We start from the raw sequence: 14750 nt of genomic DNA on the forward strand, positions 1-14750 counted from the left end.
AAATTAATGACGTGAAATGTTTGAATTTCAAATCAAAAGATTTTTATTATTCTATGTAAGACAAAGAATACATTGGAAATATTATAACTTTTTATCCTATAGGATTTCGATGTCTACCATCTCTTCAGAGGAGAAAATATTAGCAAATAGTTACAATGGTTTACACCTTATTTACTAAAGTCAGTGAGAAATGGAAAATCACAATTAAAATTTGTTTAAGTATTTAAATGTCATAGAATAAGGGAAGTTAATGAAAAGCCTGAAGTATATATATATATATATATATATATATATATATATATATATATATATATATATATATATATATATATATATATATAGTTAGGAGTTTCTGTATATTTGGAGTATTTTAAAGGGTGGTATAATAAATACGCAACCTTTCATATGAAAAATGTAAATATATCCGATTTGGATTAAATTTGATCTACATTCATTAGCCAGCAATTAAGCAAGATTCCTTGAATTTCAATTTCTTCATAGGACCAATTCACCTTTCGGGGAATTAGTTTTACCCATCGCAGGACCTATATTTTTCTAGTGTGTATATAAATCAGAAATTTTTTTCGAACCTGGCGTGATGTCACGGGACGGATATTCTTCTAATTGATTAGGTAAAATTGTGATGAGCATGTGAAAACGAAACAAATGAAATGTATTTCCAAAATATACCTGCACATTTGTCCTGGGAATATAAAATGTCGTCTACTGCAATATCTCCTGTATAACTTCTGCCGCGTATGCCTTCAAATGTAACTTGATTTACCCTATGAAAAGAAAAACAAATAAAAGCAAATAAACATTAATATCACTGTTTACTGCGCGTGAGGACTTGTAACTACAATATTAAGACTTACATATCTTTTCATTTCTTCATATTAAACTAGCTGTCCATATTCAGTCTTGTACAGCAAGTATATAAGTATAATGATTTTGAAAGTTGAATTAAATAGGGGTGGCCCCTGCCTTAGTAGGGTCATTTTAGATGACGATAGCGTCTTTTAGTCTTGCCAAGAACCACGTCAACGATTAGTATAAGGTAGATAAAATTATTATGTAATAGCGAATAAAAACAATGGAGCAGTTCAAACGGACGTAATTTTGAGAGAGTTAGCAAGTGCTAACCAAAACATGAACAGAGTTTTGTAGATGAAAAATGAAATTTTACAACGAAACATTTTTATATCTATAATGTTATAAAAAAAATACATAAGCTATTTTCAATTAACAAGTGTTTTATTTTTTATGTAAACTCGTGTTTGGTAAAGAAAGTGGGGTAAATAATCACAAGTTAAAATATTCACGGTGTGAATAATACGCGTATCTAAGTCATATACAGCGTGACACTGTGTTCTTGCTAGTACGTGTATAGCTGTGCATGAGTTAATGAAGGCTTATATGTGGGGCATTGAAGAATCCTTCTCACGTCCTACAGATAAAAGAAAGAGGGTTTGGATCTTTAAGGTGCACCGAGTTGCATCGCTTTCTTTTTTGACTGTACATTTTTTTTCTTTTTGTAGGCGTTTCTAAGTTGAATATACTTTGAGTTACCACGATCCTGTGAAAACTTATGTGAAGAGGAAAGCGAATCCAAGCAAAGCAGAAAAAGAAAAGGGTTGGCAGTTCGAGCCATGTACTTCTTAGTGTTCGTCAGAATCGTATACCAATTCAGTCACTACAAATATTTGCAAATTCTTTTCAAATTATCAGCCTCAGGCGGTAATTGAGTATATTTCTCAACTAGTTCGTAACAATTAACATTATTTAAGAATACATCAAATGCTTTAAAAATATTTCGATATATTTTACGGTATTGGTTTAAAAATTATAGATTAATATTGAAACTAAAATAATACTTAAGTCACATAAAGGTATCTTTATATGTAATTAGTAAAATGGCTGACTTGTTTTCGAATGAGCCGAAATTCATACAGAACTAATATTATTATACGCTATTCTATGGTCATTGTTATTAAACTGTTGATTTGAATAAAGATGTTATAAAAAGTAAAAGGAAAAAGGTATAGGATGCCAAAATCTTGGACTGAAACAGGAAAACCTATCTATTAAATGTGTATGTAGTTGTCAGAGGGAGCAGGAGTGAGAATTTGCTTTTGCTTGCTTGTATTCTTACTATGTTTATAATCTCAGTGAGGAAGGCAATCGCCCTATCGTGTCCGCTACTATGTCTTTTCTTCTGGATGAGGTTCCATAGCCTTTTAAGGAAAACTGCAAGGCAGCAGATGGATTTGAAGTCAGAGTTCCCATCTCTTAGCCTTTTGCTGTGATAAGGCCCATAAGGCAGTGGTGTTTGATTTTGGGATTGGTTCCCCTAGTCTTCGCCCAACCTAGGGCACCCACAAGTTTATATGATTGGTCAAAGAAACAGGCAAAGGCGCCAGAGAATATTTAATTTACTTTGTTTTTTTTTTGTTTTTTTTTTTCTTGTTTTCTTCAAATTTTAATCGAAGCCATTATTGAAGAATGTTTCCATTTTATCAATCTTCCGTGTCGGAATAATTATGTTCGAAAGAAACAGAAATGTTAGTTAAGCTTTATTTACAGGTTTCCGAGTATAATTAAACTACTAATTCAAGAAGTGTGCATAGTAGGAGCAACTGTTATTAATCGTAGACATTTTACAAATTTTGCAATTGTACTTGACTAAGAAATAATACACTTATCGTGTATTTAATAAATAAATAATAGGTAAAAAAAATATCTAGATTCACCTGTACGTAGAGTAACTGATTGAAGTGTACTATTAAAATCTCATTGCACACAAATATTTTACAAAAGCATTTAGGGACCTCAACAGTGAAAGGGTGAGATCTTATTGCTAAGCGGGTTTGTCGGTGATATGTACGTCGAGGGGGGCACAAGTGCAACGAGTTCATAAGAACAAATTCCATTAAAATATTTGTAAAACAGGCATAGACACGTGTCATTTGAGGATATGTACGTTATAAAAAATCATGTATTTTTATCAAGGGTGGCATATATATATATATATATATATATATATATATATATATATATATATATATATATATATATATATATATAACAACACAGCTACATTCTAAATTACAAAGTTTTATTCATCTTATTTTTTATTTATTTCAATGCATCAAAAATTTCATATATTTTACAGCAGCTGATTTGTTACGTCGAATCAATCAGTTATTAGTATGTCAATGCTTAATATATTCAACATAGAACTCTTCAGTAAACAGAAAATCAGACCTATCATTTATCAAGCCGAAGAAATATGTAGGAAAACATCGCGTGTTTTATATTGCTGCTATTTTGTAATTATATATATATATATATATGTATATATATGTATATATATATGTGTGTGTGTGTGTGTGTGTGTGTGTGTGTGTGTGTGTGTGTGTGTGTGTGTGTGTGTGTGTGTGTGTGTGTGTGTAAGGCTCGACATATTGAGTTGTGTGTGATGTTGCTCCATTAGCAAAATGACCTTATTGGGTTATAGAAGTTGATTCTTGTAAAAATTGTCTTGGCAGGTAGGTACCAGACTAAAGCGAATAATTAAATTAAAGAAAAAAAAACACACGTGCTCTACTTCTTAACATAAATTAACAAGCTTATATTGATCCCTATGCTTTCTCATTTTATTACAGGAACGAACAAAGTCTTTTGCCACACCGATCCAATTCCTTCTTAATGTTTTATTACTATAGCCATCTATATATAAGTGACCTTGTTTGTTTGTATGTATGTCTGAGGAACGGTCTCTACTAAACTTGTCAATTATTTTTATCTCCAGACTTGAAACTTCATATATGGAGGATTTTGACATGCGTAACAAGTTCGATTTGGTTTTTATCAAATAAAAATAGCTGCTAAGGGGGTCAAAAATGAACAAAAATGGAACTTGGCAAGCGTACATCGACTTAAAGTGTTCCTGTACACATGCACAGATGTAGATTTATAAAACGACCTTATTTATTTTAAGTTTTTATATGCGTATGGATTTAAGTACGAAGGCTGAAGCATTAAATATTTTTGTTTCGATTCTAGCTGATGGCACCAAATTTTATTTTTTATTTTTTAGTCATTTTTTTTTTTTACTTTTCTAGTCACTACTATATATTGAATAACATATAATTATATAGAGGAACAATAGGACTCTATAGAGATGGCGGTATAATATTCATAAAAAACGCCACCCGTATAAAATGCGATAAAATTAGAAAGATTATACACAAAAAAATGAAAGAATTTGGCTTCAAAGTAGAAATAAATAGTAATTTAAAACAGGTAGATTTTTGGATGTAAGTTTTGACTTGCAAAAAAATAATTATAAACCATATTTGAAAGAAAACACAAGTCCTATATATATTAATCCAAAGTCGAATCACCCACCTTCCATCATTACTCATATCCCAGCCTCGATAGAAAGGAGAATTAACAATAATTCATCTAGTGAAGAAGTTTTTAATAGCTATAAAGAAAGATACAATATAGCATTAAGAAATAGTGGTTTCAAAAAACGCAGACATTACATTTGAAAAGAATAGTAAGAATGAACGCAATTATAGTAATAATAATAATCGTAAAACAAGAAACAGGAAAATAATTTGGTTTCTACCTCCCTTTAATAGTGCTCTTAAAACTGGACTGGGTAAGAAAATTTTTGCAATTGCTAGATAGACACTTTCCCCCAGGTAGTATATTAAATAGTATTTTCAATAGAAATACTATAAAATTGGGTTATAGTTGTTGTGAAAATCTTGAAAGAATTATTAAAAAGCATAATAATAGGATACTAAAAGGCAATAATAGTAAAAATACTGGGGAAATAAATCATAATGATAAAGATAATAATTATAAAAATAATGAAAAATGTAACTGCAAAATTCCTAGTACTTGTCCCATGAATAATAAATGTTTAACGAAATCAGTAGTTTACCAAGCTAAAATATTTCCTGAAGAAAATCCTAGTGATATAAAATTTTATATAGGTAGTACGCAGGAAACTTTTAAAGAAAGATTCTATGGGCATAAAAGTTCTTTTACTAATCAAAAATACGAAAAAGACACATCATTATCACTTCAATATTGGAAATTAATAAAGGAGAATAAAACTCCAAAGTTAGAATGGCGGATCATAAGAAGATCGAAAGTATGTAATTCATTACACGCACCGTGCTTTTTATGCCTTCATGAAAAATTAGAAATAACGAATTTTAAAGACCGGGAGAAACTATTGAACATTAAACAGGAAACAGCAATTTCCTGTAAACATTTCCAAATACATTCATTGAAAAAATTATAAGAATATTAACGAATTAATCATACCATCGATTTATATATTGTAATATGCTTTATTATTTAATTCAGGATTTTAAACGCTAAATCTTATTTACTTATTTATTTTAAACGCCAAATCTATTTTAAACGCTAAATTTATGTATATAGTGAAATTAATTTTTAACGAAGAATATATTAATTTTTATAAAAATAATTTTTAGTGAAATTTTTACCGTGAATAATATAATTGGACTTAGTTACTAATATTCTTCACCATATTATAAGAGCAATGTGTATATATATAAATTTTCGCGTTTGTTTGTATATATGTCGGTACTTTTGTATTATATAGAGAAATAGCGCTAAAATTATAGTTTAGTAATATATGTATATATTTATATCTCTATTTTAAGTGGAAAAAAAAACCTTAGTTAAATTTATTGATTGCTCTAATATTGGAGTAATAGTTCTAAAAATCCGTATTAACAAAATAAACGAAAAACAATTATAATTATAATGGTTGGAGCTAGAAAATTTAATGCAAACTTATAATAAGTCTGCTTCAGAATTATACCTTGAAAAACCTAACATTATTTTGTGAATAGGTTATATTTGTTTTGATATAGGTTGTTAGTACCCCTCTTTCTGTTTGGAATGGTTCAACCCTGTAAAGTTGACTTTAATATAAAGGAATGGTCTTTATTGAAAGTTTCGTGGATGGTTTTTGGCCTGATGAGGTGATTTTCCCTGCTAGAGGGTCATTGAAACACGTTTGCTAATATGTAGCACATAGCTTTCCAACAATCAATATATTGCTCTATTTCATGCATTGAGCACTCTTTTGGAATGACATATTGTGTTGTTGGAGTAGTTACTGAAAAGATTCTACCAACAGTATAATAATATATATATATATTATTATACTGTTGGTTGCTGAATCCACTGTGAAAAATTTCCCCCACTCTATATCTGTGCCTAAATCAAACGCGGATTTCATGAACAAAGCTTCTTTCTTAGAACTGCACGCCTGTGGAACTCTGTTCCGTCTGCCTGCTTCCCTCCGGACTACAACTTGGATGTCTTCAAGTCTAATGTTAACAAATTCCTAATGAACCGCCCCCCCTAATTAAACACTTCATCAAATCTCCTCACTAACGTAATGTACTTGCAATAACCCTTATCCCTGAGTGGCTTCCGGGCCTTGATAAGTGGTGATCACTGTGTAAAAAAAAAAATAAAAAATAAAATATATATATATAGAGAGAGAGAGAGAGAGAAGGTGATATATATATATAAAAGAAGGCGATATATATAGAGAGAGAGAGACAGAGAGAGAGACAGAGAGAGATAAAGAGAAAGAAAGAGAGAGACGGCGATATATAGGGTTTTATCCTATTTCATATCGATTAGTTTTGTTTCAATGATTCCAAGTAATGAATAAATGAATATGAATTAAATAACTAATCGATATTGAGCGAGCGGTACTTGTTAAGATTTAAATAACCTAAACTGTTATATACAATATAGCCTCCTAGACAAATAGATGAGTGGCGCAGTAGTAACAGGTAGAATAGCGGCTACATTACCTAGTTTGGATTTTAAAATAGGTAGTATTATATTAGCATATCGAGGCAACGCCAAATAATCTGGTCGATTATTATTATCAAAAAAATAAAACAATTAGATTTTGGAAAATTTGGATTTACAGCTTTGAATGTTTAGTCAGGAGTTGAACTCAGAAATAAAATAAAGTCGATTTAGGGGTTTTCTGTGTAGTTATGGAATTTGGTTAGAAGTAAACAGATTTTGGCTTACGTGAGAGATCACCTGTTTATGTCCTTGGACACGTGGTTGGAGTTTTGTTGACGTAATAGTTAGTTAGAGAGATCAAGCTAATCGTAACGAACCGAGGTGTGGACGAACCCGTTGAAATCAGCAAGGGGAAGAGCCAGTGAACATGTAGAAAGAAACTGAGCGTGCCAAACTCCGAAAAAGGAATCCACAAGAAAAATATAAAGATCGTGTAAAATATAACGAATTTTTATGGCATTCTTTCGGGGTTTAGGCAAATAAGAACGTATGTGTCTTTTTATCCGAGACAAGCAGACATATATGTTATCCGTTTGATTCTATAAAAGTTTATGAATCACGTTTGCTAACTACGTGTATCTGTGAAGAAACACGCGCAACCACAATGAACATTTTATATACATTCAGGACACTTTACTCTGTATACACGCATTCGTTAGATATCAAAGACACTGTTATATGCACCACTTGACGATATACGAGCCCATTTAACATGTAAAAAATACAGACACGTATATATATATATATATATATATATATATATATATATATATATATATATATATATATATATATATATACAAGACACATGGATACATGTGAGAGACACTGGATATCCAAGAATAGGCTAACAAGTGCGGCCGTAGTGACGCGAAAGCTTACAAAAAAAAAATAGTTTCCAGGAAGAATGATGGACAGAGATGACACATGGTGGTTGAATTCCAAGTCTGAGATAAAAATAATCAGATAAAGAGATAGGAGACGACATTAAGCAATGATGTTACGGATATAGAATTGACAAAGAACGAAGATTTGATATTTAATTCGTGGTGGAAGCCTTGTATGTGTAGCATAAGTAATGCCAAACGATGCCAGATAACCTTGATTACCTAGGACAAATTGGTTGTCTGAAATTTGTCCGATACTACTGGTCAGTATGCAAGCCTTCTAGACCTTTTTCACATAACTTTCCCTGAGCTATGTTCATGTTCCGTTCTATCTCCTCTGGGATCCTCCGATCACACAGTTGTATCAGTTAAGATAAAAATTAAATTCAATAAGTCTTCAGATGTACCTCTCCACCGTACTGTATATCGATACTCTATGGCTGACTTGGATAGCTTCCGTACATTCATATCTGATCTACCTCTGCATTCCATGTTTAAAAAGGATGTATCCTCTATAGCATCAGACCTTACCGAATCGTTAATTGTAGACATAGACCGATTCATAACATCCAAAAAATTCCAACAAAAACCTAACAGCCAGTCATGCTTCTCCTCAAAATGTGCCGCTTCCATTGCGCACAGAAATCACTTTTTCCATAGCTACCAACGTAATAGATCTACTGAGACTAAAGCTGCCCTCAGGACTGCCAGCAACCACTGTAAAAGAGTAATAAAAATGCAAGAGAGCTATATGCTCAGTCCGTCAAATCCAAAGTAGCTGAGCAGCGGCTTGGTTCCTACCAGTTTTGGTAAATAGCAAACAGGATCCTGAACAGAAACGTGCGTTCCATCCCAACCATCATCAATGGACCTGAGGTCATCTCATCAGCATCAGACAAGGCCAAACTCTTTGCCAAGAACTTTGCAGCTAACTCTACCCTCTGCGACGAAGGCCATCAACTCCACGTATTTCCTCCTACAACAGACAACACCTTATCCAACATACAAATATCTGTGCACGAGGTCGCCAAACTAATCAAGAACATTGATTCCAGTAAAGCAACTGGCCCAGACGGCATTCCAATTATAGTGTTGAAAAAGCTTCGACCAGAACTTACCCCCATACTTACAAAACTGTTTAAGCGTTGCCTTAAGAAGAAATGCTTTCCAACACCCTGGAAACTCTCGTCAGTATGCCCTGTATTTAAGAACTTAGGTGATAAATCACCCCCTCTCAGTACAGAGCAATAAGTCTCCGGTGTGTCATGAGTAAATTACTGGAATCCAATTTAAATAAAGAAGTAGTCAACCACCTCAGCAGAAATAACCTCTTTAGTGACATGCAATATGATTTACGTTCTGCTAGATATACAGCTGCTGTGCTAACAGTTATATCTAATAGGATTAATGAATCTCTCGACAAAGGCTTCCTTTCTAGGGCAATTGCTCTTGACATATCAAAGGCCTTCAATAAGTTTTCGCATAAGGGCCTACTTCACAAGATTTCCAGCTACGGTATAACTAGAAATGTTTTCTCAATAATCAAATAATTTCTCTCTGATAGGTTCATAAGAGTAGTGGTTGATGGGCAGAAATCAGAGGCCCACAGTATTAATGCTGGAGTTCCCCAGGGGTCCATCCTGGGCCCAACTCTCTTCCTGATCTACATCAATGATCTCCCAAAACACATACTTAATTCATTCGTTGACATCTATGCTGATGACACGACCGTCAACGGCAACAGATCAAAGGCTGTATATGACAAAGCTCTTTCTGATTACCTCTCCTCTGATCTTGAGCGCGTCGTTCAGTGGGGGAAGAGATGGCTGGTTACTTTTAATGCATCCAAAACCAAGCTCCTAATTTTACATCATCAACGCTCTGTTCCTCATCTAGCATCAATTGAAATGGATAACTCTCGTCTTGGGGAGGCTCCATGTTTTGATAAGCTCCTGTGTTTGACCTTTACTCCTGATCTGAAATGGAACACGTATATAAAGTCTGTTGCCCGGGCCGCTGGGAAAATGTTAAGATCCTTTTACCGCCCCAGAAGATATCTCACTACTGATGCAATTCTCTGTCTCTATAAAAGCCAAGTACCTCCAAAGATGGAGTACTGCTGCCACATCTGGGCTGGAGCTTAAAAAACAGCCTATCCTCCCTTGACCAAGTACAAAATACACTCCGTGGCTTAATGGGGGATGCTCTCCTCTCTCTCACAGAAGAGACGTTGCGAGCCTGTCTTTGTTTTATCGTTATTTCCATGACAAGTGCTCGTCCAAGCTCCAATCTTTGATCCCCCTCGCCAATCCTTCATGATAAACACCCGTCTAGCTAAAACCACTGTCAGTAATTTCCCCCACTCTTTATCTGTGCCTAAATCAAACGGAGATTCCATGAACATATCTTTTTCTGAGAAGTGCACGCCTGTGGAATTCTCTTCCGTTTGTCTGTTTCCCACCTGACTGCAACTTTGACGTCTTCAAGTCCAACATAAACAAATTCCTGATTAATCGCCCCCTTAAGAAAGACGCTTTATCAAATCTCCAATACCAACTATTACAAATTATCCCATTGATTATTCTACACAAAATAACCCTTATCCCCGAGTGGCTTACGGGCCTTGATAAGTGGTGATCCCATGTAAAAAAAAAACCATTGCAGTCAAAATGAATACATATATAAATATGAACTAGAAATATCATGTTTAGAGAAATAGTATAATGGGTTTTAGAACGATTCAATTAATAACAATAATTCAAAAATAGGTTCCACTCTTAGCGGACGGAAATAGTCTGATGTAGTTGGCACTTAAGATGACGTGGATCGTGGAAGGAGACGTGGAGATTGAGTTGGTTAGAGTAGTTGGGGTTTTGGAGTTTAAAAGAGAATTAAGGTTTCCCTGAACAGATAAGAGGCGGGTGGAATTCAACAGACTGGCAATGTGAATAAAATAAAAACAGTGCTTGCAACTTTGAGAAGAAAGGGGCTACCGAGAAAAAAGAAATGTAAATATTATTTATCGATGATTTCTGTGTTCATATTTTTTCTTCAAGATCGGATGGTCCAAACATGTGAACAAAGAACAGGCTAAATTGACTATTGAACAGGAAGGTATAATCTCTATTATTTTGCAATCTTAAATGTTCAATACACGTAGACCTAACTAAAAGAAGTATATATATATATATATATATATATATATATATATATATATATATACATATAGATAGATAGATAGATAGATATATACATATATATATACAAATAAATATATAAATACAAATATATATATAAATATAAATATATATATATAACTATAAATATATATATAAATATATGTATATAAATATAAATATATACATATGAATATATATATTATAAAAATATATATACAAATAAAAAATATATGTATCAATATGTATATATATACAAATATATATAAAAATACATATATATATATATAAATATATAAATATATATATAAATATATATGAATATATATATAAATATACATACAAATATATATATACAAATACATATACAACTATATATAGATAAATATATATATATATACATATATTGATACATAAATACATATATCATTATATATATGAATATATATATAAATATATATATATAAACATATATACAAATGTATATATAAACATATATATAAATATATATATATATATCAATATAATAATATATATAAATAATTATACATAATATATATGTGAATATATATAAATAAACATCTATATATAAATATATAAATATATAAATATATGTATAAATATATATATAAAAATATATAAATATATATATAATTGCATAAAAATAAATATATATAAATATGTATATATAAATATATATGCATAAATATATATATAAATATATATAAATATATATATATAAATATATATATCCTAATATATATACATAAATATATATACATATATATACATAAATATATATATATAAATATATGCAAATATATGCAAATATATATAAATATATATCGAAATATAAAAATATATATATATGTATAAATATATATATATAAATTTATAAATGAATATATAAATATATATATATAAACATATATATATAAATAAATATATATAAATATATATATATAAATATATATATAAATACATATATATATAATATATGAATATATATATATATATAAATACGTTGACGAGAGGTAATGACCTTGAAACCCACGTGTACGTAGATTACTGTTTTCAATATTATAAATAAATAAAAATGTTATATACGTCCAAATTAAAAAGTAAAGTAAATAAAAAAATGAGATCCGCGACGGAGCAAATATTAACCGTATGTACCGCTTGAAAAAAAAAACAAAAAACACAACAACAATTACAAAATCTATATATAAATAAATATATATATAAATATATACATGTAAAAATATATATAAATATATGTATATAAATATATATATATAAATATATATATAAATATGTATATATAATATATATATGTATAAATAAATATGTATAAATATATATATACACATATATAAAAATATATATATAAAAACTATATAAAATCTATATATAAATATATATAACTATATATAAATAACAATATATATATATAAATATATATTTAAAATATATATATAAATATATATATACAAGAATATATATATAACTATATGCATATAAAAACATATACATAAATATATATATAAATATATATAAAAATGTATGTAAATCAATATATATGCATATACATAAATATATAAATATATAAATAAAAATATATATAAAAATAAAAGTATATAAACATATATATAAATATATATAACCATATACTAATATATATATATATATTATATACTTATATTACTTATATTATAATACAGAGATGAATAAATATAAATATATATATAAATATATATATATAAATACATATAAACAAATTTATATAAATATAGATATATATAAATATATATATATAAATATATACATAAATATATATATAAATATACATATATATAAATATATACATATATAAATACATATATAAATATATATATATACATATATATATACAATTATATTAATATATATAAACATATAGATATACATGAATACACATATCAAGATATATATGTATAAAAGCAGAAATAGATGAATAAATACATATATAAATATAAATATAAATATAAATAAAAAGAAATATATATATAAATATATATAAATAAAAAGAAATATATATATAAATATATATAAATAAATATATATATATATATACATATATATATAATAAAAGGATTATCCACTTACCTTGTGCTTCCTTTTTTAAAATTAAATATGTTTTTAACTCTTTTTCAAGATGTCTTTTAACATGTTTTATTAATCATTTGTTCATATATATAATTACATATATAAATATATATATAAATATGTATACATAAATATATATAAATATATGTAGATATATAAATGTATATAAATATATATATTTAAATGTGTAAATATATATATAAATCTATATAAATATATATACATATATACACATTAATATAAATATAGATAAATATATATATATATAACAATATATAAATATATATAAAAATATATATATAAATCTATATAAAAATATATACATAATTATATAAATATATTTATATATATAAATATATATATATAAGTATATATATAATATATATATAAATATATATAAATATCTATCTATAAATATATATATAAATACATATATATAAACAGATATATATATAAATATATATATATCAATATATATATAAATATATATACATACATGTATAAATATATATATATATAAATACATATATATAAATATACAAATATATATATAAATATATATAAAAATATATATAGAAATATATATTGAAATATATATTAATATATATAAATATATATATATGTATAAATATATATAAATATATATATATATATATATATATATATATATATATATATATATATATATATATATATATATATATATATATAATTACAGGACTATCCACTTATCTTGTGTTTCCTTTTTTAAAAATAAATATGTTTTTAACTCTTTTTCAAGATGTCTTTTTACATGTTTTATTAATCATTTGGCCATATATATAATTACATATATAAATATATATATATATATAAATATATACATAAATATATATAAATATATGTAGATATATAAATATATATAAATATATATATATAAATATTTAAATATATATATAAATCTATATAAATATATATAATATATACACACAAATACAAATATATATAAATATATATATAAATCCATATATAAATATATATAAATATATATATAAATCCATATATAAATATATGAATAAATATATAAATATATTTATATATGTAAATATATATATATAAATATATATATATAATATATATATATAAATATATATTAATATTTATCTATAAATACATATATAAATACATATATATATAGACAGATATATATATATAAATATATATACATCAATATATATATATAAATATATATACATACATGTATAAATATATATATATATATAAATATATATATATAAATATACGAATATATATAAATATATATAAAAATATATATAGAAATATATATAGAAATATATATTAATATATATAAATATATATATATGTATAAATATATGTATATAAATATATATAAATGTATATGTATTTAAATATAACTACTTTATTGACTCACATAAAATTAATATACAAAAGTATAGATTTATGAGTAAACTTTAAGTATTTACTTCAAAAGTGTTCAATACGTAGCTAGAGCAAGTTAGTAATTTATGAAATATATATGCCGATTAAGCTACACTGAACATTTTGCGTTTAATCACCTCTAGCAGGTTTATGCGCAAATTCTGTGGTTGTTTATCTTTTTTATATTCTCTTCTTCCATTGAAATATATATATA

General features: G+C 27.3%; 1 protein-coding gene across 5 annotated transcripts in view; it reads right to left on the reverse strand.

The window, feature by feature from the left end:
* The window catches only part of LOC145294024 (MAM and LDL-receptor class A domain-containing protein 2-like), a 319308-nt gene that overhangs the window by 185532 nt on the left and 119026 nt on the right, over window positions 1–14750 (reverse strand). For all 5 annotated transcript variants that reach the window (XM_080140991.1, XM_080140990.1, XM_080140987.1 and 2 more), the window contains one exon: window positions 691–785. In XM_080140991.1, the coding sequence (XP_079997117.1) occupies window positions 691–785 (95 nt within the window). The remainder of the gene's footprint in view (window positions 1–690; window positions 786–14750) is intronic.

This window comes from Euprymna scolopes, chromosome 15 (assembly GCF_053919585.1).
Source record: "Euprymna scolopes isolate OS-2025 chromosome 15, ASM5391958v1, whole genome shotgun sequence".
Taxonomy (NCBI): Eukaryota; Metazoa; Mollusca; class Cephalopoda; order Sepiida; family Sepiolidae; genus Euprymna; species Euprymna scolopes.